Source organism: Pipistrellus kuhlii, unplaced genomic scaffold (genome assembly GCF_014108245.1).
Source record: "Pipistrellus kuhlii isolate mPipKuh1 unplaced genomic scaffold, mPipKuh1.p scaffold_m20_p_1, whole genome shotgun sequence".
Classification (NCBI taxonomy): domain Eukaryota; kingdom Metazoa; phylum Chordata; class Mammalia; order Chiroptera; family Vespertilionidae; genus Pipistrellus; species Pipistrellus kuhlii.
In genome coordinates, this window is record NW_023425404.1 from 22,768,684 (window position 1) to 22,796,141 (window position 27,458).

Sequence of the window (27,458 nt, forward strand, 5' to 3'; positions counted from 1 at the left end):
ACGTCGTGTTTGAAAAGATGGGTCTCCATATGGGAATAATACATTATAAGGCAAGTCGCTTCTGAGTTTCCGTTTTTCTGTCACATATGTTCCACCATAGCAGAGAGAGCTGTAAAGGGGAAGGGGGGGGTGGGGAGAAGAAGCAGAAGCAGCAAACCTCCTGGAATGCCCAACTTCATAAATAAAACAGCAAAATAAACATACGCACAGGCAGCTTCTAATTTGTGCGGCTTTGGCTCAGTGTTTCTGAAAGGAACTAGAGCTGCTTTTTGTCCTGCTTGCCCTCAGTGCTGGTAGGAATGAGGTCTAGTAAGCTCCCCCCCCCCCCCCGCCCCCCCAGGAGGCTCTCCTGCACTCCACTCCTTTCAGCGCTGTTCTGGAGACAACAATTTAAGGACACAGCATTACTAGTAACCTCCTCCATCTACCACCAGCACCCGCACCCCTCCCCGCGCAGACCTGCGGCTCCTGCACAGCCCAGAGTGGTCACCCCCAGAACCGTGGCCCTGAGGCTCCAGCTTCCTTTCATGGCCTCGATTCCCAGGACACCAATCCGGGCTGAACTTTGTGGCTTGGGGGGCGGCTTGCCTCTTCAGCCACGCTCCAGCCTGGGGGTGGTTTCCACCTGCGCGCCCTCCCCAGCTCTGATTCCTCCCCAGACCACATTAAAATCCAAGCCTATTTGGCACGTCCGTAAGCGGGGCCTGCAGCCACCGGCCCGGGGCCGCCGTGCACCAAGGAAGGCTCGGCCGAAGCAAACCATTTCCACCTGCGTAGCTGCAGGCCAGGAGCAGCGCGAGCGGCGGGCGGCGCGCCGGGGCCGCGGGAGCAGGAGGAGGAGGAGGAGGAGGGGGAGGAGCGCGGGCGGCGCCGGGAGGAGGGGCGGGAGCAGGAGGAGCCGGAGCGGGGAGCGGGGAGCGGGCGGGCGGCAGCTCGGCCGGAGCGGCGGCGGCGGCGCGGACACCGCAGCCTCCGAGCCCCGGTCCCGCGTGGGCAGCAGCGGGAGCGCCCGCCGGTCCAGCCGCCGTCCCCGCGCCCGGGAGCGCCCGCCATGGCCGCGCCGCCGGATCCCCGCGAAGAGCTGCTGCCGCCGGCCGGCCCCGGGTCCCAGGGGCTGGGGGACCGCGAGGAAGGGGAGGACGAAGCGGTGACGCCGAAAGGGGCGAGGCCGGCGCCGCAGGCGGGGGAGTCCGGCCGCGAGCCGGGCGCGGGGGCCGGGGGAGCGGCGCCCCGGGAACTGGGCTCCTCGAACCCCGCCCGGCCGCTGCCCGTTGCCATGGAAACTGCATCCACAGGTAAGGCGGGCGGGAGGCGCCGCAGCCCCCACAGGGCGGTGGGGACCGGGTCCCAGCTGCCCCCGCCCCGCAGGGCGCCTCCGCTCCTTCCTCCGCCTCCAGCCCCCACTTACCCCACACACCCCGCGGGTCTCAGGCGGCTGGTCATGTTAGCGGATGGGTCGAAAACCTGAATTTCATCCCCCCCGCCCCCCAAAGACTTGGAGGAAAACAAAATACTACTGATTCTTTTATTTATCGATCATCATCATTCTGGCTTTTAAAATGGTCCTCTGAGGCGACCCGCAGCACCTGGTGCTGGAGCGCCTGTGACAAGTTTCTTCCTTCCGCCCAGGCGGTGTTAGGGGGCTGTTGTGGCGGGGGGTGTTCGGGGGCCCGTGGCGGCTGCCCCAGTTTTGGGGGCGTGTGTGCAGCCTGCGCCCAGCGCCTGGGACGCTGACAACAAAGCGACAGGCGGGCCCACTGCCCCTCGCCCGGCTCTGTCCCCTCTGTCCCGGGCGGAGAGGTGACTTCAACCGGCCCTGACCCATCCCCTCCACCCATCGCCACACTCTGCGCCCTCCCGGCTCCCCCCACCCCCATCCTTCATCTCTCCCTCTCTCCCCGGGAAACAGAAATCCCAGGGTGTGGGTGTCTAAGTCAGGAGGGACAGGTTGCCAGCGGGCTGGGGGTTGCCTCTCCTCCCCAGCTGCCCGGTGCAGGGAGCACTGGATTCTTGCAGGGAGCACTGACTCTTGCAGGGAGCACTGACTCTTGCAGGGAGCACTGAGCACTGAAACTTGCAACCCCTTCAAGGGGCCGGCCTGGCGGTGGTGTTACCAGACGGGGTGGTGAGTGGTTGAGGTTCAGCTTTCCAGCAAGCAGTCTGGACTCTCCCCGGCTTTTGAAAACTGCCCTGGGTTCAGCCTCCCCTGGTTGGACTCCCCCGCTTCTGACCCAGAGAGCGGTGCCCACAGGGCCGGGGGCCTGAGACGCCCTGCCCAGGGCTGCCTGGAGGGGGCGCGGTCCTAGGAGCTGCGGGCTTGGGCCTGGTAGCCCTGTTTTCCCAGGGGCTGGGGAGGAGGATGCGTGGTGTGCCCTGAGGCAGCTGGCTTTGTGGCGGTGGAGTGGGAGTGTGTAGTTTGGGAAATGCAGCTTTCCCAGGTTTGGGGTGGTGGGCACTCCCAGGGAGGGAAAGGCAGCGGACAGGCCTTCACACTCTTGGCAGCTGATTTCGGGGAAGCCCTTTCTTATGCAGCCACCTCTCCCTGGCTGCCTGGCGTGGCCTGAGGCGGCTTTCACTCTGCTCCAGGGCAAGAACTGAGCCCACCGAAGGAGGCTTGGGGAATGCGTTGAATAAAATGGCAACATTCTGAAGGGAAGAGGAAAAGCGACCATCTTACAAGCAAAAAAAAAAAAAGAAAGACTTAAATCTGAAAAACCCACTTGTCCTATGTTAATTCCTCTATGAGAAGTTTGGGGTGCCATGGGGGGTAAGACTAAGATGGCTGCCTCGCCTGTCTTTCAACTTCTTCATCTAAGTCAAGTGAAAACAAAACTCTATAATTCAAAATAAGATGCAAACGATAGTAGGTAAATAAAGGTACATTTTAAATGTACATTTTTGGGTTGGGTTACCACTACCATAACCTTTATCCACCATCATCAAAGTAAATTCTTTATAGACATGGCCTTCCTCCCATCAGTGTCACCAGGGTCAGTGAATCAGGGAGAGGAAGCCAAGTGCCCAGTGTTTGGTATCATACTAGTCACTAAAATGAGTTGCTGTTTATGCAATGTTTACAACATTTCTGGCTGTCACAAAGCAGGCATTTGCAGTTTTCAACAACATCATCATCATTATTATTGTAGAAATGTTGTACTTAGCTATCATAGGGGTTTCCTAATCTAGGCAACAAATACACGATAAAATCAAACATGTTAAGTCTGGATGGGAGGAAAAGGATGGGAGAGAACAGGGGCACTTATTTTATAGAAATAAGATTTTATAGCACATGTTTATATAGAATTTTTTAGTTTGTTATTTCTGAAGGAGTTTCTCCTATAACTGTCTATTGTTTTATGTATATTTCTTACTTGGTAGACTGCATGGGCTGTTATAAGAGCCTCAGATGCCAAAAATGTGTCCAAAGTAAATAACCAGATCTTGAAAAATGCAAATAGAATCTGGGCCAGCTTTCTTGTCTGTTATTTTGGCAGTTCTGTTGCTCTAAGTGAAGTCAGCAAGTGTATCTTTAACTTTATCAGACACAAAATCCAGAGGATTTACCTTTTTAAGAGAATGGTGCTCTTTGGGACTGAGATTTTGTCCTGATGCGCTGTAAACAGATTTTGTTTCTTTTTCAGATGGAATTATACAATGTAAGGCAGATATTGATGTTTTAAGAACTTTTTTTTCTCCTCTGAAAAACACTACCAATCATGCCATCTGGACAGAGATTCTATCATTTATTTTTACACATTAATGGTTAAGTCCTTAAAGAAACATTTCCAAAAATGTTTTTTAGTAGTGACCTAACATGAATATGTGTTTAAACACCATTAAAGCCACACTATGGTACTCCCATCAATTTTCCCATTTTTAGGTAGTCTTATTGCTTCTGGCCCTTTTGTGGTTCAACATTCTTAATGAAAAGTAACACTTTCTTTAATTTTTCATGTTTAAAATTTATAATGGCCATGCACAATGATGTCTGTTGCCAAGGTGAGTTTTAATACACCATGTGTAGGCTATAGCTGGAGTTGTTAATAAGGAATCAGTTCCATCATCTAATAACTTTATTCAAAGGATGTTAAGAGCAACTGGTGTTTTTTGTTTGTTTGTTTGTTTGTTTTGTTTGTTTCTTTTTTCATAATCTGTATTCCTGGAAACTATTCAAGAGGAGCACACAATAACACAAGGCTAGAAGAATGAGTCTTTGTTTAAAGGGAGAATTTAAAATAGACCATTTGATCAAAATGCAACTCCTTGGCTGATTTGGAAATTAACTGATTGACTGCTTCATGCTTGGAGGGCAAAATAAAGAACCAAGTGGTGAATGGTGTAGAGAAATCAGTCCAGTAAGATTTGTTTCAGTAATATTGAGTTCTAGATAATGTGACTTAAATTTCTAGATGATTGGTAAAAAATAGATTTTCCCAATTTACCTTCTACTTGGACCACAGTGCTCATAAATTTATATTTTTCAAACGCTGGCTGTGATACTCTATTAGAAAACCTATTCTTAGTCTGTAATCATTTGAATAGCTTCCAGAGTGATTATACATATCTATTTTTTATATCATTTAATATAATACACTGTACAATATTCATGAACAATAATCTAAAATTCCTGTGGAGGTTGGATTGACTGTCTTCATTTGTGAATATGTGTGTGATAGACATGTGTACACTTTTATTTAGAGTCATTCCCAGTAATCCTTTTCAGAAGGTATAATCTCAGTCTTCTTTCATCTTTTGAGAAAACACCAGTTCAATTGAAATGGGAAGGAACACTTCATTTGCTTTTAGAACATATTACAGACCATAAAAGAAGAATAAGAGTTTCTAATGCACTTTATTTCTCTGGATATAGCCTCTGGATATAATAAATAACATTTCTAGCAGTAAGTACACTATATATCCTTTCACATAGGGAATTGAAATTAGGTTGTAGAAATTAAATTGTAGAAACAGTCCCATATCCTGAAATACTTAGATGCATTTTATCAGGGCTTTCAGCATCATTTCCTCTTCATGAACTTACTGTTCCAGGAAACTCATCCTGCTTATTTGCTCCTCAGATGTACTATAGGCCTTCCTGCTCCTTTCTTTTTTCTAGGCTGTCCATGTACTTCTTATTCTGAGGTCTTGGAGAAGAGTTGTGGATTATCTTGCTCAATAGATGGTCCATCCTGGATAGCACAGATGATGGAAAGCTTTTATTATCAATCCAATATAGTCAACATGTATGGAATGCCTCCTTTGGGTAAGAATCTGTGCTAAACGCAGGTTGTGGCTTCCTAGAACATGTGCATCTTTCTGTTTCATGTTAGTATTTAGTTTAGTTAAACAGCTTTTGTGTCACTTTTTATTGCCCTCATTCTCAAGTAATTGCTGGAAGCTAGACTAGAAAGGCATTGTAATAATCTAAGGAGCACAGATTGCTCAGATAATATAACTGGGGGGTTGGGGTGGTGGTGATAAAAATCTATTTATATCTATCTACTAGTATCTATCTAATTATTTTTATAAAAATAGCCGTGGTTGAATATTACTCAACTATCTCTGGATTAATTAGTTGTGCTTTTCTTTTAAAGTTAAAATAAATTATTGACTAAGGGAGCTTTGGAAAAGGCACTGTAAAGTGTAGAGGGCAGTGAAAGAATGGATGTTTGAGACAGGATAAGAAAGGGATACAGTTATTGAGGGGAGTGGGAGACTGAGATGGAGTGGAGCACAAGGTCATTGAAGGAATGGAGTCCAGAAAAATGGCAAAGCCAGGAGTGAAATAATCACCTCTATGATTACTGATATGACAGACAACCATGGCGGAGAGCGGAGAGTGACAGTGAACCAGGGGCTGATATCTTTAGGGAAGGACAGGGCTGCCTGGCTTAAAAGCTAGGGGTTTTTAGAGGGGAGGGACAAGTAGTGGCCTGGAAAATTATAAATGTAAAGTCCCAACTATAGGTCCCACAGTCTCTATTTAATATGTACAGAACATAGGCGACACTGCTTAAAAATAGTTTATTGTGGGGGATGGGAACATTGAGGGTTGTAATTAACTAGCTATGAGCTAGTGCTGTGGTGCAATTACTAAAATAGCTTATGCAATTTTAGGTAGTATTAATAGAAAGTCTAGGGTGCACATTAGATGAGGTAGTTTCTCTAGATTCTGTTCTAGGCGGGTCAACATCAGAGTCTTGTACCAAATGATGTGAGCCATTCTTTGTGAGATGTCAGGGAGCTATAAAATGGTGAGGCAGGGTCACTAGATTGGTGAGGCTTCCAGAGAAAATGCCGCTTGAGAAATGGTTGAAGAAACAAAGAATTTTTAGCCACAAGAAAAGAAGAATTAAAGGAGATCTGAAAGTTAAGTTCAAATACTTGAAAAACTTCTATGAAGCAAAGAAAGACTTGCCCTGAGTGATTTTGCAGGGCAGAGTTGGGACTGGAGGGTAAGTCAGAGGAGCAGATTTCTGTGTAATGAAGGAGGAAGTTGGAATAATTAGGATGTCCCAGAAAAGTGATAGGTTATCCCCCAGTTACTGATGTGCAGGTAAAAGCAAAGTTGCTGTTTATTAGGGGTAATTTAGAAAGAAATAACATCAGATCTTTGTATCTTCCTAAAATAAAGAAATTGCACCAAGATCTTTATATCTTCCTAAAATGAAACAATACCCTAACTTTACATTGTGGTTGTTAACACGGGCATATTTCTCAAAAGTGGTCAGCACACTTATGAAATCAGAAATTGTGTATATCGTAAAAACCATAGTTAACTTCAAACTGACTACCTAAAATGCACTCTACAAAACCATGGCCTTCTTTAAATTCTTTCTAGTTCTCCATTGTTGAAAAAACTCCATCATGTGACATATTTGTTTCTTAAGAACTGCACATTTTATCCATTGTGGGTTATTAACCTAAATGTGTAACATATCTGTAAGTATCACTTTTATTCTTTTTCCTGAACTATCATTCTCATTTTTTCTACTGTATTTAATTCCATAAATATTCAACGTATTCTAAAATGTTTTGGAAATTCATTAAACAATTCTGTAAAGCTAAAAGCATCACATGAATCTCTCTTCACTTCCCTACCTCACTATCTATATATATTTATGTCAGATTATTCATTGTAAAAGCATATTTGCTGGGTTGCCTAATGAATTACATTTTAACTGGAACAGTTCTGCATTCTAACTTTCGTATCCAATCTACAAATGGATTTTCAAATTCATCTGCATGAGATTATCATAAAACTAGTGATAGACCAACGTTTTGCTTCTGGAATGTGAGGAATTATTGAGTATCTCATGTCCTTCAACATACCTGGAATTTTGTTTTAGGCAGAGCAAATCTTAATAAAACAACAACAACAACTCGTAGATTACAGAAAATTGTGTGTATTTAAGTTATTGCTGATCTGTTGATGAGCATAAGAATAAACACCAGTGTCTTGACTACCTTTGGCATGACTTTTTCAGCTGGTCATGAAAAATCAAGGCTTCTCCAAATGTGGTCCATAGCCTGCCTGCTTCAAGATCCCATGAGGCAACCCACAGACCTCAACCCGGGGAAAAAAGCCTGACAAATGCATGCTAAAACTCTAAGACGCAGCGATCCTCCTCCTTCTGCTCAATGTTTTTGCTAGGAGTTGTGGGGAACATGAGCTATACCCCCTTTGCTCCCTGTCTCTCAAGCTCACTGTCATATGAAGCAAAATTGAACTCCTGGAGTCAGAGAACAGCCTGGTGCTTGGATTGATGGTGCAAGCTGTAAGTGCTGCAGGAATGTTATGGTTTTATGGGTTCCAGAATACCTGGTCTCTGGAAGGAGATGAAGTTTGACTTATACCCAAAGAGTGAATAAACTAGGGATAAGCAGAAGTGAGCAGAAAGGCAGTTTAGCAATAATGATAAGCAATAAGATTTAATCTGCCCAGATGGGTGAGGGGAGGCAGGTTGGGAGGTGGGGAGGTGACTTGAAAGCTACATATGAGACTAGATTCTGTGTTTATGGATTATGGGCACTTTGAAGTTTATATATTGAGGAAGAAATATAAAGCTGCATTAAGGAAGATTGGTGAGACAGTGCATAGAAGATGAACTCAGTGGTGGTGGGGGCAGGTATTGAAACCTGCACATTTTGCTGAAAGACAGCTGGCCCCACAGCATCAGTTTCAGGGCCTTGGATAAGTGACCGTGGGAAGGAAGAGGCAGAAAAATGAGTGGCCTCACAGGAACATCCAGTAGAACTTGGGGACTGACAGAATATGGGGGATGTGGAGAGGAATGAATCAGCTCTAAAGTTCTATGCGCTGTGGCTGGGCAAATGCTGGTACAACAGAGATGGGAGGGGCACCTGGTTAGGGAGGTGAGAATAACAAATTCATTTTTAGTCATGAGGCTTGAAATGGAGGAAAGCCATGTGAGTGGAAATCTCCACTTGGCACTGTAGGTAAAGGAATAGGTTTTGGAAATGAAAACATAATTATGTCGGTATAGATTTAGAAAGTTGGAAGAGCAGCCACAGAATAAATTAGGTTTTTGAAAGATAGTGTAGTATGGGAAGAACAGAGGGCCAACAACAGAGCACGGCTTCCTAGTTTCTTACTGAGTGGTATTAGGCAAGTGATTTTACCTCTCTGAGCGTCAGATCCTGTAGTAAGAGTACGTCTACAAAACTAATCAGGTAGAGTAACTGGCAATCACATGGTAACCATTTACTATTGTATCCTGGGAGTCAAGATGGCCTGGCATGGAATGAACCCTGACTGAGAAGGCAGGTTTTTCTAGTATTTGCTTTGGCACCTACCCTGTTTCCCCGAAAATAAGACAGTGTCTTATATTAATTTTTGCTCCCAAAGATGTGCTTGGTCTTATTTTCAGGGGATGTCTTATTTTTCCATGAAGAAGAATACAGTACACATTTATTGTTAAATGAAAATAAAGGAAATTTATTACCTGTATACGGTACGGTAGTACGGTAGTTGTCAACACACACCAGACAAACTGTGAATCCAGCAGTATCAAGAATTTACTCATTTATTAAATGACAATCATGTCACCATCTTCTGGAACATCATCATAACAATCCAATTCCTGAATTTCCTGGTGAATTTCTTGTGACTCCATTTCTTTCAGAATCAGTGGACCAAATCTCTCATGTTTAGCCTAGGGGGGCCTTATTTTCGGGGGATGCCTTATATTTCACTCAGAAGGAAACCTGTAAGTAGGTCTTATTTTCGGAGGATGTCTTATTTTCGGGGAAACATGGTAGCATCATGTCAATGTGGGCACATCTGCTTTATGTCTCAGTTTCTTCATATGTCAAACAAGGATGGCACTGTTGTCCTGGCTGTCTTACAGAGCTGTTGTGAAGGTGAAATGAAGTCACATGAGGAGGTACATGCAAATAACTGTATATTTGCAAAATATTGATACTGAAAGACCGGTGAGCAAAAAAGGCCTAGGACAGTGGTCGACAAACTCATTAGTCAACAGAGCCAAATATCAACAGCACAATGATTGAAATTTCTTTTGAGAGCCAAATTTTTTAAACTTAAACTTTTTCTAATGCCACTTCTTCAACATAGACTGGCTCAGGCCGTGGTATTTTGTGGAAGAGCCACACTCAAGGGGCCAAAGAGCTGCATGTGGTTCGTGAGCTGCAGTTTGCCGACCACGGGCCTAGGAGAACAAAGATTGAGGGGGGAAAAGCATGCCACGTTAGTGGTTTCATAGAAAATTCTTGCTCGATCTTTGGGACCTCAGCAAATATCAGTGGGAAATGGTAGGAGATCGAGGAGCCCTGGGAGTGGGGAGAATTCAGTTCTGGCAATCCACATTGAGAGAGACTTTAGGCTCTGCGGAGTACAGTTGGAGTGATGTCCTGCTCCATTCCTCATGCCTTTAAGAACGATCTGTGACTGGATCAGGGCTGAGATATGCCTGTGTGGCCCGCTGGAGGGAGGGGCCAGCAGATGGGGTCTATCCTGATTCTCCTGCTCAGTGGAAGCAATGGCCACCGGAAGCTGTCCCAGGTCTGCGTGGAAGTCAGTCTGGAGGAGGATGTCTCTCTCTCTGGAAGACAAAGCTGCATTCCATTACCTGATAGGTACCTTGTAAGACAGTTTTATTTTTCCTTATGATGTAGTTCCATGGCACACAGGCATGTGGAGCAATAGAGAAAGCATGAGACTTGAGAGTCTAGGTTCTTGTGATCCACCTATGTACCAACTTCCCCTTTTATGAACTGAAAGTTAAAGATATTATACAATAGAGCGTATCAATCCAATTCAATATTCAAAAGACATTTTCACACGGATGATCACAGTGGAAATACAATCATTAAATGTTAAGTAGTACAGGAAACAGTTGACCTTGATGTCCCTGTAGAATGAAAGAGCTTTTATTTTATTGACCAATTGATAAAGGGTCCTTTTAAGAACTAATGTTCTTGGGAGTTATTATGATGATTAAATAAGTAGCAAGCATAGAGCAGATTACTACACTAAAAAAAAAAAAAAGAAGAAAAAAAGAAAAAAAAAGGAAGCACCAATAGCCTTGAGGGAGAACCACCAATAGTTCCCTTCTCCCGACACACATTTACCTTCAAGACAGGACACTTCTGGGCCTTAATTCTCTAGAAAGTACATTACCTCTCTTTAAAAGTATTTTTTAATTCCTCAACATTATTCATACAAACAGAACTGATTCTTCCATCTTAGACTTCTAATATGTAAACATCCAAATTATAAACAGGAACTGCTGGTCCTTTAAAATATTATACAATTTCTGGGAAATACTACTAGGTGTTTGTTCTTTCCCACGCTTCTGGTAAAAGAAAATAGAAGCACTTCTCTAATGCCATGGATCCAATTTAAAAAATAACTCACACAAATTCAATTCTGATAATGTATACATACTGGGTTGCAATTTACTCTTGTATTATTAATAACAAAAGGTTGCTAAACAGATTAATAGCATGCTAAATAGCAGCATCTCCAAAGTTTCTATATATAAATGGCCTTAGAGGCCACAGTCTGGTTGGAATAGAAGCCAGTGGACTTACTTTGAAACTGCCTTTGTATAGGAAGAAGCCCTCAGTCTTTACTTTGATGATGTGTTCATACATAAATCAAAGTAGTATAGATTTTTAAAAAATATAGTATGCACATTTTACATAAAATTGAAAAAAAGTTAATAGTCCACATCAGGTGTCCCCACTGGGTCTCTAGCCCATTGCAGAGGTCATGGGTCTGGCCCTTACAGAAACTTTTCAACTAGATTAGCTAAGTGGTGAGACGTTCAGGACCTACTGGCTGTGACCCTGACGTCTGGGGCCTGCCCATCCTCTTTTAATGTCGATTTCCAGTGAAGGCAGGGAATTTTCCCTCTACCGCTCTGGGTTGGGAAACGGACCACAGCTTCCCACCTTCCAGGTGGACAGTAGCACCAATGGGCAATTTCCAGGGAGGGCAGGAGGTGATTCCTGCTGCCACAGAAGCCGGACATTGAGCAGGGTCCTGCTCTAGGCTGACTAGATTCCAGGCTAAGTAAATCCTGTTTGCTAAATAATTGCATTTTGCAGCTTAAATGCCCACAAGTCATCAGTTACTGACAAACTTAGGGTAAAGTGAGATGAAAGAAGCGAGACAGATACAGAGAGAAAGTGACATACTATTGGGAGAAGAGAGGAGGGAGCTGGGTGTGCGTCATCCAAGAACTGCCCTCTCGCAATCCGGAACTCCCTTGGGGATGTCAGGGAGCCAGTTTCGGCCCAATCTCCGCAGGCCAGGCCGAGAGACTCCACTGGTGCACAAATCCGTGCACCGGGACCATAGAATATGTATAAATGGATTTGTAAAAAAAAAAAAAGAAAAAAAGAGGAAAGAGAAGAAGAAAACGAAAAGAGAAGTATTAATAGGTAACAAAGTTTTCCTAAATTCTAGGGTCTACAGTGAGTGAAACCAGGGTTCTTGGCTTTACTTCCCTGTGAAATTGTAATTCACATCTTTACAATTGTTTCGATCCCCTGGGGGGCATGGGTCGGAGCTGTTCTCTGGGCGTTCTGTGAGGGCTTCCCAGAGTTTTCTCACACTCAGGCTGAATGAAATCAAGCAATGTGCTGAGTCAGGTCTGTGAGCCAAAATGTTTCTTCCTCTCTCAGATTTTCCAAAGAACTCACATTAACTTTATCTAAATGGAGAATAATTTAGCTCAGGGTTTCCCCTCAAATATAAAGGATTATTTGTAAAGTATTTTTCCTCTGCACAACTAGCATTGTGATTCACAAACAGCAGTGGTTTGGAGAGCAACATCAGGGAATTAACTGGTTTTTCTTTTACCATATTCCAGTATAAAAATGTACTCTATGCTTTAATTGGGGATTGGAGATGGTTAAGACAAAGAGCGGAAATAGATAAAAGGGAAAGAAGATAACATTTTCAGTTCCTAGTGACAGGCAGCCAGGCACTGTGATAAACATTTTATATACCTTTTAAAATTATCTTAAGGATCCTGTGGTCTATTGAATACGTGGCAGAGACTGCACTATCATTTGGTTAATCTGAGTAGTTGTGACAGCTCATTTTCATGATCCTGATTGTTTGTTTCCAGCCACAACATAAACTAGACATGGAAAGGAGTCTTCCATCGAGATCCCACTAGGTTGATCAAGACAAGGGACCAGATGTTGGAGTTCAAGACCTAGCTCGTAGCACAGGTGCATTTTCAAGAATGTTTATTTAATCCACAATCTTCTTAGGGTCCTATTGAAATAGTCAGCTAAGCCCTAGCCAATTTGGCTCAGTGGATAATGTTGACCCTCAGACTGAAGGGTCCTGGTTCAATTCCAGTCAAGGGCATGCACCTCTGTTGCAGGCTCGATTCCTGGCTTGGGTCAGGGCGTGTGTGGGAAACAACCAACCAAAGTGTCTCTCTCATATTGATGTTTCTCTTTCTGTCTCTCCCCCTCTCTTCCACTCCCTCTAAAATTCAATGGAAAAATATCCTTGGGTGAGGATTAACAACAATAAAACAAAATAGCTAAGAGTTTGGGATCCTTCCTATCCTTTTACCAATGATGATTTTCTTATATGTCCTTGTTTATATTGTACCTAGAGCATTGTTTCTTTCTCCCTCTATAGACTGTCCCCTGAGGTAGATGTTGTGTCTCCAATAGTCTCTATAATCCTTAGCAGAGGATCAAATCAGTGTCAGAATTTCATCATTTGATGATTTCCTTTTTTTTTTCCTTTGGTTACATAAAAAGATCTTAATACTGTATTGGGATTATAACACATTTGATAAGACTATTCACAGAATAGTTTGTGAATCAATGACTATTCAAAGATTTTAGAAGTAGAACTTGACTCTTTTATGTATAACTCATGTGACCAGTACTAAATCAATTACAATGTAAATTCTTGCTTCCATTTGCATGCTATAAGAATAGCAGCAAACATTTTTCAAATGTCAAGCCACTTTGAACTTTTAAAAATACTCTGGAGTGCTAACTTAAAAAATAAAATAAAAAGCAATTCTAGGCAGTTATTATTAAACCTATCTGATGATAAATTAATTCTGCTAATATTTAAAAATTAATTGGATGGATGTCCTTGATAAGGCATTCAATTATCCTGAGAATTTACATAATAAAATGCAGTGGCTTGCTCTGAGATTAGTTTGACACAATTGCCATTAACAGTTCCTCCTTCTTAGCACCTGGTGGCTCACCTGGCAGCTCTGCCCTCAAAAAGGGGATGCTGATTGAGGTGTGACCATTACAAGTTAGAGATTCATTTTCTATTAATAGTAGAAATGGTATGGCCAATTAATCTGTCATTAGTTTGTGGAAAGCAAGACATCAGTCTTTTCCATTCAATTCTAGCCTTTTGAAATCTGAGCAAATACTTAAGATGAAAGAGACTCCAGTGAAATGGGGCTTAACAGGGGATTTGGGTTCCTAGAATGGTGGCAAAGCAGTGCATAGCTCTTGATTTGAATTTGTCTTTAAGACTCTAGATTATTCCTGTTTCATAAGCAAAGGGACTGCTTGTCTGAGAATGCATATGACTTTCAGAATCGGACAGACTGTGAATCTCAAACAGGGATAGAGACACCTGGCTAAAGACCAAGGGCACTCAAAGCCATACTAGTCAGAGTCTATTTTCTCCTATAGTGAAGAGGAAAATGTGAGGGATGGGGGGACAACTTGTAACCTAGTTCAGTACCTGGTTAAAACGGTAGTCTTACTTCCCTACTCTGACTGACTTGGCAGAGCTCAGAGCCTAACCCCAGTGCCCCGCCACAGCTGACTTGGGCAGAGCTTCGGAGCATGCCCCCAAGGCCCCAAGACTGGCTTGGGTGGAGTTGGAGGGACCCTTAGGGGCCCACCACAGGAGGAGATATATAGGTCAGAGCCTCCTCAGTTTAGGCTCTAGATCTGGAATTCCCCTGGACTAGCAGATCTAGGAAATAAAGGCTAAACTTTCCTCCCTCAGAGTGCTGGCTGATCATTCTCCCATGCATTCTGCCACACAATAGTAAGCCTTTTATTTATTTTATTAGAAGCCCGAGAGGGGCCTGGGACCCCTCGAGGGATGTCCAACTGCCCGTTTAGATCCGATCCTGGTGCCAGCCTGATTGATCTCTAACTGCTCCCCTGCCAGCCTGTTTGCCCCCCAACTTACCTCCTCTGCCACTCTGGTCACCCCTAACTGCCCTCCCCTTTAGGCTTGATAGCCTCCAACTGCCCTTCCTTGTAGGCCTGGTCCCTCTCAACTGCCCTCCCTTGCAGATCTGGTGCCTCCCAATTGCCCTTCCCTGCTGGCCATCTTGTGGTGGCCATCTTGTGTCCACATGGGGGCAAGATTTTTGACCACATGAAACTTTGTTGCCTTGAGTGGAGGCCTAGGCTGGCAAGGACAGGCGGAAAGCTTGGCTTCTTCCATTGCCTGGGAAACCCAAGCCTTCCTCCTGCTCTCTGTGGCTGTAGCCATCTTGGTTGGATTTATTTGCATACTAGCTCTGATTGGCTGGTGGGTGCGGTTAGTGGGTGTAGTAGAGTGATGGTTAATTTGCATATTACTCTTCTATTATGTAAGCTTTTATTTTTTAAATTTCTTTATTGATTAAGGTATTACATATTTGTCTCATCCCCCCCCCCATTACCTTCCCAAATCCCCCCCCTCCCCACTCATGCCCCCACACCTCTGTTGTCTGTGACCATTGATTAGGCTTATGTGCATGCATACAAGTCCTTTGGTTGATCTCTCTCCCTTACCCCCAACCTCCCCTACCTTCCCTCTGAGGTTTGACAGTCTGATCGATGCTTCCCTGTCTCCGGATCTGTTTTTGTTCATCAGTTTATGTTGTTCATTATTTCCCATAGATGAGTGAGATCATGTGATATTTATCTTTCTCTGACTGGCTTATTTCACTTAGCATAGTGCTCTCCAGTTCCATCCATGTTGTTGCAAATGGTAAGCCTTTGAAAACACAATTTTTTATTATAAAGTAAAATGGATGGCCTGGCTGAAAGTCTTTGTAGGAGATGTGGAAAGGAATTCAGGCGCTGGGCTCACTTCATTGCCTGGCTGGGTAATCTGGGCCGCTTCCCCTTCTCTGTCTGCCCTGCTTATGTATGTTGCTATTTTTTCATATGGCAAGAAAGGTCTCCAGGGTCAAGAGTCTGAGTTACTCAAAAAGGATTGTAGATGTCCCACCCCGTGTGGCTCAGTAGTTGAATGTCAACCTATGAACCAGGAGGTCACATTTCAATTCACAGTCAGGGCACATGCCTGGGTTGTGGGTTCTTGATTCTCTTCCATCATTGATGCTTCTCTCTCTCTCCCTCTCCCTTTCCCTTCGCTCTGAAATCAATAATATAATACAAAAAAAAAGGAATGTAGCACGAAGTCGACCATTCTCCTCTGGGAGGATTCAAGCAGAGACTGTGATCACTTATCAGGGACGTTTAAAATAAGGCTTATTTTTCAGGTGGTAAGGTTGAACTAGATTATCTCAAGTATTCTTTATATTCCTTTTGTCTCAGGATTCCATGATTTAACAATAAAAGCATGGAATTGGTATGCAGCAGCCCTGTGAATGACTTTGAAATGACACATACATTTTAAATATTGAGGCATCATACCTTTAGCTAAAACTTGTCTGAGCCCATATGAGCAAACCAAAACACGATTGATCTAAGTTAACAAGCAACTTTAATACTTAAAAATACTTCCCACTTATTATATTTATGGCATGCTCAAAAGATCTCTTTGATTAATAAAACAGAAACACTGATGATTCATTATGTTCTTTAAAATATTATTTGGTAGACAAAAATATTTTATAATATATTGTGCTCATGGTGGACAGTGGTAAAGAGATGGGAACTAATTATTCTTATACACTTACACGCTAGGTATTGTGCTAAGTGTTATAGATAGGATGTTTCTAAAAGCCTCTTTCCTCAAGAAACTTATAGTCTAGTGAAGGACATAAATAAAGAAATAAATATATTTTATTGTGAAGAAATATGATAAAAGTATATACGTGATGCTATGCCAAACATCTTAACAGAGGGTAGGTTAGGAAAGCTTTTTGCTGGAAGTGGTTCTGGACCTGAGTGTCAAAGGATGAGAAATTAGCAGGGTAAGGCCTGAGGAAAACTATTCAGAGAGAATAGCACTGCTTAAAAGCTTATTTCTTCCTTCTTGCTTTTAAAAAAAGGAATTATTCCTGTGTGTGTGTGTGTGTGTGTGTGTGTGTGTGTGTTCTTTCCCACCACTCTAGGACTCTAGCTCTTTATTTGAATTTGTCTTTAAGACTTTAGATTATTCCTGGTTCATAAGCAAAAGCAGTCTCCTCAGAGTGACTGCTTGTCTGAGAATGCATATGGCTTTCAGAATCGGACAGACTGTGAATCTCAAACAGGGATGGAGACACCTGGCTGAGGACCAAGGACACTCAAAGCCATACTAGTCAGAGTCAATTTTCTCCTATAGTGAGCCTTTTAAAGCATTATTTTTTATTACAAAGTAAGTTGGATGCATTAAGGAGTAAATTCACATGAAGTTTTTAAATATGAGACTTTTAATAAATTTCCTGCATTATACAGTCAGGGCTATATCCACAGGCCCCCGGGATGCACATCACTCTTCCTTTTCTATTATGCTTACTTGGATGGAAATATATGAGACACTAGCAGTAGTGCTCTTAGGTGAGTACTGAGAACCTCAGGAACAAGTAGCAGATGAGTGTGCATGTGTGCGTGTGTGCGTGTGTGTGTGTGTGTGTGTGTGTGCGCGCGCATGCGTGTGCGTATGCGTGCATGTTTATGAGTGTGCACCAACTCCTAGAGATGTGTGCTGAGATGAGAAAAATTATGGGATTAATGAGTGATATCTGCTAAGGGTGGAAAATGAGAAGGAAGAGAAGCAAAATTGGGCCAGGATTTATCCTTCATGCTGTTTCTTCTCCTTCCTCAGAAAAGCACTAGTGAGCTTGTAGCCAGGAAGGGGTAGGGGAGATATCATGGATGTGGTCCTGCTTCTTTTCTTCCATCATCCTCATTATGCAACATTACTGACCTTCTTTTATATCCAGCCTGGTTCATGGCCCATAATGATCCACTCTTGGCTGGGGTCTTACAGACATCAAGGTTGTTACAGAACTTGCTCCAAGTTCATATTTTTAAATTGAGAGCCTGTCTTCAACTGTATGTTTATAGTTCTAACTAGTTCTAACTACTGCTATTCCTAATATACTATATAGTGTATGATGCTGGAAAGTTTTTTTTCTCCTCTAGAATGTCCTCTCAATTGTCCATGAGCTACCTGAAATAAGTTCTTTTTTGGGGCCTTCAAAGATACCAAATGTAGAAAATTGTGGGGGAGAATCTTCTAGGGAGAGGGTACAGTGAGTGCAAATGAACAGAGTTGTAATGATGGGAAAATGACAAGAGGTCTTATGAGGGTCTGCATCCTCCTGGGGAAGGGAAAGGAGAATGGAATAGCGCATAGGGACTGTACTGTGAACGACTTAAAGCTGTTGGATGCCATATAAGAGCTTTAGCTTTTATTCTCTGTTGACAATAAAGAGTCATTTCAGGGTTGTTTTTTTTTTTTTTCTTTCAGTGAAATAGATGCTCTGTCAAATTTGTGTTAAGAAGCACTGGCAATATGGCAGCTTCGAGTGGTAGGAGCATGGTGAAGGGTGGGAGGTGAGTTAAGAGGCCTCCACAGCAGTCCCATAAGACAAGATGAGGCCAGAACTATGGCGATGGAGAGCGAGAGGGGCTGGGAGGGAGAAGGTTTTATGAAGTACAGTGGATAGAACTCGGAAATGAAAGAGACAAGAATTATTTCAGTTTCTGGCTTGGACATGCAGGTGCATAGTGATGCTGCTAAGTGGAATGCAGATACAGGAAGTGAGAATGAATGTAAAACACTTTCAAAGATAATAGCATTGCATTGCAAATGTAATATATTAATATTAAAATCATATTTCGCTGATCTTGTTTTTTAGGTAATGGTTATCCACAGTATTGATTATACAGATGTAGAGAAATCACAAAGCTAGTGCTTTTATAAACACTGAACAAGAAATGCAAAGTATGAACTCTTTTAATTTTTAATTTTTAATTGATGCAGGGAATCTACAATGTCAAGTTCTTGTATCAAGTGATTAAAGTTTTACTTTGGTAATATATTTTTACTTCATTAGCACTTTATGATATGGAAAAGTATGAACTAGTTCTACTGATTGAACATAGATTGCGCAATTGCATATTTATAATCTCATTACTTAGCATCCATAAATATTAAATAAAATTTTTGGAACCGCCCCTCCCCTTTACATTAGCTCTACCACCTCTCCCTTCCCCCCAGAACTTAGTGTAAGAACTTGATTGCTCTGGTTGCAAATTCAAGAGGTCCCCTACCCCTACTCCGCTCTTAAAATTTCTGTCCCATTCCACATCCACAGTGTTAATATTTCTCCAAGAACAGAGGTTTTGACCTTCACTTTTTTTTTATTACATGGTGAGACAACCAAGGATTGTATCAGCAACTCTATTCAGACACCCAGGGATGACAATGCACTTGTGAATATCTGGTTCATTTCTCGTATCTGGAAATATGTTCCCTGAAGGCTTTATTTGAGCCTCACTGTTGTGTGTTCATGGCTTAGAACAATGCTTGACATGTGAGAGTGTTCAAAATACATTTACTGAAAGGCAGAATAAATGAATGTATGTCTAGTTTTCTTTGGTAAAGTACAGGGGGGAGAATAAGACATCTAGAATAAAAAAAAAATCGAGGCCCTAAAAAATCCAGGTACTCCATTTAGAAGGCATCATATGCTTCTTCACTGCATGTTGCCTAATTTACTTTTTTATTTCCCATTTTAAAGCACGTTTTCTACATCATAATCTCACTCTTCTTTTTCTTCTCATGAGACCACTATTACAATCTATTTTTTGTGTCCCCTCCATCATTGAAGTTCTGTTTGTAAGTAAGGCCCAGGTATCGTGCCTCCAAGAATACCCACACACTTTCCCTGTTCTTTGCCCCTGCAGGTCTCACTGCTTCATTGCTAACCCAGCCTGTATTCTTGCAAAGAGGCAGGGAGCAAGGGGGTCCCGAGAGGATGCTGAAATTCTCAGAGCAGCCCTTTTCCTGGAGCAAATTAAGGACAAACACAAATCATTTTGGGATTTCGACCTAAATCTTAACCCATTTATTTTCTTAAAATAAATCTCTTTTTTTCCTAGTGCCTTTAAAATGTTTGTAAAAAAGCACTATGCTATAATTGTTGCTTTCTAAATGGAAGACTTGGAAAACAAATGACACCAGTGACAAAACTCCAATGGCTATGTAACTTATAAGCATTTTATGAAATTCACCGATTTATAGGACACAGGCCCTACAAGATTGCATTTCTCCCTGTGTTCTGCACTCACAGATTCCCTTCTCAAATCACACATGCCTTCCTTTTTCTGTTTTAGCTTATCTTACAAAGTGAACAGTTTAGCAGATGGTACTAACAGGTATTTAAGATAAAATAACAATAGCAATAATTTATTAAACATCATCCACATGTCTGGTTGTTCTGTGATTTAACCTAATTATATTAATCTTTTAATACTGAGATGCCATTTACATACAGAAAAGTAAACAGATCTTATTCTTAAAGCTCAGTGACTACTGAGCTTTGTAACCGTCACCCAGATCAAAAAAGATGATTTCCATCATCTGAGAAGGCTTCATTCATACCATGTCCCCTGGTCAATCCCTCATTCCCAGAGGCAACCATTATTTTAGCTTCTCTCACCACAGAACAATTTTGCCTGTCTTTAAACATACACAAAGGGGCTGAAACCGGTTTGGCTCAGTGATAGAGCATTGATCTGCAGACTGAAAGGTCCCCGGTTTGATTCCGGTCAAGGGCATGTACATTGGTTGCGGGCATATCCCCGGTAGGGGGTATGCAAGATGCAGCTGGTTGATGTTTCTCTCTCATCGATGTTTCTAGCTCTCTATCTCTCTCCCTTCTTCTCTGTAAAAAATCAATAAAATATATTTAAAAAAAAAATAAAAACATACACAAAGGGAATGATTTTGTATCTCCATACACAAAGGGAATGGCTTTTTTAATTTGTTTTTTGCTTGCTAAGATGCTTTTGGGAATCATTCATGTTATATATGAAATGAGAATTTATGTTTTGTGTGTTACTGTGCAATATTCTACAGTATGAATATATCACAATTTGTTTATTCATTCACTTGTTGGACATTTGGGTTCTACCCTGATTTTTGGCTACTGTAAATAAAGCTATGAAAATTTTTGAATATATTGTTTTGTGGGTGTGTGGGACTATTCCATCTGATTATGTACCTAGGAGTATAATGGGAAGGCATAGGGTAGGCCTATTCTTAGTTTTATTAGAAATTACTAAAAGTTATCTAAAGCAGTTGTATCACTCTGCACTCCTATCAACAATATATTAAAGTTTTTGTTGTTCCACACCCTCACCAGCACTACTTATTGTCATATTTCTTAATTTTAGGCATTCTAGTAGATGTGTAGTGGAATCTTCTAGTAGTTTTCTTTTTCACTGAAATGTATCAAGGTATAATTCACAAAAGATAAAATGCACTCATTTTAAATGTATAGGTTAATGAGTTTTTGAAAGTGTATAAAACCTTGTAACTAACATCCAAATCCATTTCTAGGTGTAAAAGTTTTATAACTTCCAATTAAGTTAAGTTAATAGTATTTTTCATATTTTCTCTAGTAACTCTTTGTAATTAGTGTTGTGCAGATAATCAAGCAATAGTACCTAATGCATTTATTTTATGGATCTACAATAGAATGGTGCTAAATTATGTACCATCATTGGGAACATTGAAAAAATATTTTTTCAAATAATTTTTAGGTGCTCAAATTTCTTACACATTTCTCAAATCAAATGATTTCTCAAATTATTTTTAAGTGCTTAACATTCTAGTTTAAGAGGGCTGTTCTACAATAGATCTTTAGAAAGTTCCCTGTGATCTATCATCAAATGCTCCTAAAGAAAGAGATTGGCTTCCAGAGGCTACAGATCTAGAACAGTTTTGTGTACTTATTTTAACCTCCTGAAAGAGATTTTTAAGTCTCCAATTATGGTTGTGGATTTTAATGTTTATCCCCTTAATTTCCTTGGTTTTGGCTTCATATACTTGAAGTTCTATTATTAGATGTATACACATTTATGAATGGTATGTCTTTCTGATAAATCGATTCTTGCATAACTATAAAACTATTCTTATTTTGAAGTATATCTCACCCACTTGCTTTCTTATGCTTATTGTTTGCATATATATTTTTGTCTATTTCAACTTTCAATCTATATAAATTTTTATAAAGCATTTCTCTTTTAGACAGCATGCCATCTTGCTATTTGTCCAATCAAATTATCTCTTCTTTTTAATTGGAATGTTTAGTTACTTATATTATTATTGATATAGTAGTTGGGCTTAAATCTATTAAACATTTTTTGGGCCTCATCTAGTTTTTGTTCTTCTGTTGTTTTGTTTTTTGCTCTCTTTTGAGTTAATCAGAAACATTAATATCCATTTTATTTCTTTTGTTGTCATTTTAGCTATTATTTTTAAAGGTTTCTGTACAGCTAATATCCTTAACTTACCAAACTCTACTTAGAATCAACATTTAACATTTTTAACCATTTCATTTTTACATCTGATTTATGAAGTATGAATCATTACCCAGACTTTTTAGGTCTATGAGAAAACAGACCCAAAAAGGTAAGTAACTTGCTTAAGGTCACATATAGGAAGAGGTGGAGCAAAGACATTCTCTTAAGAATGCCAGACACTGACATGGCTCTGATGATATTTGATATATAGTTCAATGGTTCTCTCCATATAGTCATTGCTAATGCAAAGTACCTTTACTAATGACATGAAAAAAGTCTGTGCTAAAGACTTAGTGAAAGTTCCCTGTGATCTATCATCAAATGCTCCTAAAGAAAGAGATTGGCTTCCAGAGGCTACAGGATTGGTTTCTTTCTTATTGAAAAATGTATCTAGTCAGTGGAATATTATTAATAAAGTGTCTCAAGAGAGCAAGTTCGTGGAAGAGGGATCACAGAGGGATACTGGTGGATGCTTTGAAGCCTGAAGATGGAAGACTATTTTAGATTTGTATTTATTATGAAAATAAAAGACTGAAGCAATATAACATTTAAGGTAGAGAACATTTACTGATCTCATACTATATATTAAGTGCTTTTCAAATGTCACTCGTTTTCTTTATTTTTGTTACTTTTTGCCCATTGGCCAACATTTTCCCATTTCCTGTAACCCCTAGCTTCTGGTAACCACTCTCATACTCCCTGTTTCTATGAGTTTGACTTCTTTAGATGTAAGTGTGATCATGTAGTTTTAGTCTTTCTGTGTCTGGCTTATTTCACTTAGCTTAAAGTCCACTAGCTTCATCCATGTTATCATAACTGGCAGTGTTTCCTTCCTTTTATTTTAAGGCTTAATAGTATCCCATCTTTACATATCACATTTTCTGTGTTCACTCATCTGTGATGGACACTGGTTGTTTCCATATCTTGGCTGCTGTGAATAATACTGCAATCAATATAGGAGTGCAGACAGACATCTCTTTGAGGTTTTTTTTTTTTTTTTTTTGCATCTATTCCCAGAAGTGGGATTGCTGGATCCAAATAGTATCACAGTTAACATTTACAGCCACCATATTTTGCAATACTTTTTTATATATTTCCAATTTGCAGGTGAGGATACGATGAGCCCAAGATACCAGAGCTGGAAAAAGGTAGAGCTGGTCAGGCTGACTTGAAAGTCTATGCTTTTAAGTACCATGAAATTGAAGGTAGAGAGTAAAGGGTGATTTCTAGTTTATGTAAGCCTCTCAACAACTTTGAAATTGATCAGTGCAGTTATTTTAAGGATGAGAAAACGGAGACAGTGCTTAGATGAGCTCACGAACAACCACTATTCCTGTCAGTAAAAATCTGCTGAGTCCAAGTCTCGTCCCAATGGCCAGGAAGGGCCTCTCCCGGAGTGAAGTCGAATCCGAAGGAGCAGAACCATATTAAATGGATGTGCAAAGCATGCAGTGGGTTCCAAAGACTGAAAGGGGGAGTTTAGAAATTATTCTGGGTACCCATTTTGTCAAATTTGGGCATATCCACATGTTGTGGGCTCCATCCCCAATGGGGGGCTTGTTGGAGGTAATAAGTAATTCTCTCTCATTACTGATGTTTTATGTCTCTCTCTCCCTCTCTCCCTTCCTCTCTGAAATCAGTAAAAAAAAAAAAAATTATATATATATGTAAAATTTTTTTTAAAGCAAAAGATAGAAAGTTTAATTATAGGATATCACTAAGTCAGGTCATCTTAGAAAAGGTTAAGTTTATGAGGCAGAAAATAACCAATTAATGCCCTCTTCCATAATTTTAATACTGAAAACAGATTCTCAGTTATTTTTTAGATGAATGAGAATATTACAATGGAAATTCATTATCTAAAATTAATTATATGTATTAGAGGGAGGGGAAGAAATGCTGAGTTTTCCCTGTGGGTCAAACCAGATTTATTGAGTTTTTAGACTTAATTTATGGAGAAGATTTCTTGCCTCAGAATAATAATTAATAAAGATTTTGATTCACTTCTGATATATTCCCACTGATTTTATTATGTTTGTAGACTGAAATTTTGCGAACCATAATACATGTTGCTAATGATCTGAACTTTTGCTTTCTTAAGCCTGTAAAATGACAGTGGTTTAGGGCATGCTAAAGCATAACAGCTAAACAGTAAATCTTGGGTCCTCGGGAGAGTGGGATTTGGGTGGGAGGAGGAGGATTTTTACCTCTTTATGTTTCTTCGATTTGTTTAACAGGTTTCCATAAGCAGGCATTATTTTGAAATAGCAATAATTTTAGTAATACTAGTAATGAAAGGAAATCATAATGTATTTTATGGGCTAAAGCTAAAGACAAGCTAATATGCATTTTAAACATGCTTAGAGGAAGAACAGAGTTCCTGTAATCAGAAAGGATTTTCATAAAAATAAGTATACCTATAAAACTTTGACTTGTAGTTTAACCAAGTTTCATCTGCACATACTTGTTAGAAACATGAAAAAAATGGCAGAAAGCAAAAACAAACAAACAAAAAAACAACAACCAAAAAACCCACAAAAAACCCCTAACTAAAAATTATCCATTCAAATGAATTCACTTGATAATCTAATTCTGTTTATTATTTTCAAGTGTGTCTCTCTCTCTCTGTCTCTCTCTCTCTCTCTCTCTCTCTCTTTTTAAATCATAATGAGGAATTTCAATGATAAATCTGGAAGTTTTGGCTGGTAAAATAGTCTGGAGAAAGCTTCTCTTTATTTTTGTCTGAGGATGTTTCCTCATTACACTTTAGTACTATATATTACAGAGTTGGTAAAAAGGGCTAAATAAACCAAGCTGGACCATTTCAGAGTGATGTGGAAAATAGCTGAGACAAGCAAAGACAGATTTTGAGACTTTCTAGGTCAGAAGCATAACTATATTTCAATAATCTTAATATTAACATTCATGTATGTCTACAATGACCGAAGTTTTACATCAGATGTTTTTTGTTTGTTTTTTTAAAATATATTTTATTGATTTTTCACAGAGAGGAAAGGAGAGGTATAAAGAGATAGAAACATCGATGAGAGAGAGAGTCATCGACCAGCTGCCTCCTGCACAGCCCCTACCGGGGATGTGCCCGCAGCCCATGTACATGCCCTTGACTGGAATCCAACCTGGGACCTTTCAGTCCTCAGGCTGATGCTCTATCCACTGAGCCAAACCGTTTTGGCACATCAGATTTCTTTTTTTGCACCCTCTCAGTTTTCACATGGAATTAAATTTTACGATTGTGGTGTCCACAGTTATTTTCCCTGGAGAACTTCAGTAGATAAACTAATATTTTTGTGTGTGTGTGTGTATACACAAACACATGCCAAAAACATTTGGGATCATCATCTACATACTATATGCTGACTTGTTTCCCCCCCCCCCCACTTTATGGCTATTTTCAATATCTTCTGATACCATTATTCTTCAATAATTTTGAAGTCTACTCTAGCTGGTTTGGCTCAGTGGATAGAGCATTGGTCTGTGACTGAGGGGTCCCAGGTTCAATTCCAGTCAAGGGCACATGTCTAGGTTGTGGCCTTGATCCCCGGTGTGGGGTGTGCAGGCAGCAGCCGATCAGTGATTCTTTCTCAATATTGATGTTTCTCTCTCTCTCCATCTCTCTTCCTCTCTGAAATCAATATAAATACAATATATTTTAAAAATAATTTTAAAAGTCTGTTTAGTATTCCATTTTACAGATGTCCTATAAGATCAAGTTCCCTATCATTGAGCCTTTAAGTTTTCTTCATTTTCTCCTACTAAAATACTTCTTGATTTTAAACGTCATTCCTTGTATTTAAACTTTTGTGCACTTTTCGTGGTTATTTCTTTTGGATGACTTCTTGGACATGGAGGTTCTGGATCAGAAGATGTGAGCATTCTTAAAGTTTTTTATACAAATGGTCAGATTTCTTTCAGAAAGGTTTGAACTAAAATGTTCATCTAGAAGCTCTATATGAGATTGCCTGCTATTTTTTTTTAGTGATTGTATTATTGTACCTCCTCACCACCAGCATATGAGCATCCCTATTCCTCTGTGTCTTCATCAACATTCGGTATTAGTCTCTTTAACTTAATAGGTGTGTAGTGATATTTTATTGGCTTTTAATTGATTTATCCAATGACTCATGGTGTTGAGCATCTTTTCCATGCTTATTTGCCAACATATATCTTTGGTGAAGTATTTGTTCAATTTTGCCTGTGTTATTAGATTATTTTTCTTATTATTGATTTTTGAGTCCACTACTACTATACATTCTGCACTTGTGTCTTGTCAGATGTGATTTGCAAATATTTTCTCAGACTGTGTTTGTCTTTTCATTCTTTTAACAGTTTTTTTTTTTTTGAAGAGAAGAAAACTTTTTTTTTTTTTTTTTTATCAAGTTCAATTCATTGATTTGCTCTTTTATGGATTGCTGTCTTTTATGGAATTTGGTATTGTATCTAAGAAATCTTCGCCTAACTCAAGGTGACAAAGGTTTTCTTTTGGGAGGTTTATAATTTCAGGCTTTACATATAGGTTTATGACTCATTTTGAGTTAATTTTTGCACAGGGTGTGGAATATGGATAGAAGTTCCCTACCTTTTTGTTTTTGCATATGGATATCCAGTTTTTCTGGCACCATTATTTTTTTTTTTTAGTAAATCTTTATTGTTCATATTATTACAAATGTTCCTCATTTTTCCCCCTCCATTGCTCCCCTCCACCAGGTCCCCACCCCACCCTCTGCCCTTTCCACACCTCCCATTATCCTCATCCATAGGTGCACAGTTTTTGTTCAGGCTCTTCCCGCACCCCCACTCCCCTTTTCCCCGAGAACTGTCAGTTCACTCCCCTTCCATACCTCTGATTCTATTATATTCACCAGTTAATATTGTTCATCAGATTTTTTTAATTCCCTTGGCTTTTAGTTTCACTTATTGATAGTTATGTATTTGTTGATCATAATTTTTATCTATATCTTCTTCCTCTTCCTAAAGAACCCCTTTCAGCAATTCATATATTGTAATTCTGGTTTGGTGGTGATGAACTCCTTTAGCTTTTTTTGTTTGTGAAGCTCTTTATCTGTCCTTTGATTCTGAGTGATAGCTTTGCTGGGTAGATATTTTTGGCTGTAGGTTCTTGGTATTTATCACCTTGAATATTTCTTGCCATTCCCGTCTGGCCTGCATGGTTTCTGTTGAGAAATCAGCTGATAATCGTATGAGTGCTCCTTTGTAGATAACTACCT

At 40.5% G+C, this 27,458-nt stretch overlaps 1 protein-coding gene across 2 annotated transcripts in view; it reads left to right on the forward strand.

Annotated features, from left to right (window-relative positions):
- Positions 1–926: 926 nt before the first annotated feature.
- RTN1 (reticulon 1) overlaps positions 927–27,458 on the forward strand; it is a 172,152-nt gene continuing 145,620 nt past the window's right edge. The window contains exon 1 of one of the 2 annotated variants that reach the window (XM_036434998.2): positions 927–1,295. In XM_036434998.2, coding sequence (XP_036290891.1) covers positions 1,052–1,295 — 244 coding nt within the window. In that variant the 5' untranslated portion in view covers positions 927–1,051. The remainder of the gene's footprint in view (positions 1,296–27,458) is intronic. The other variant, XM_036435007.2, reaches the window with a different exon arrangement.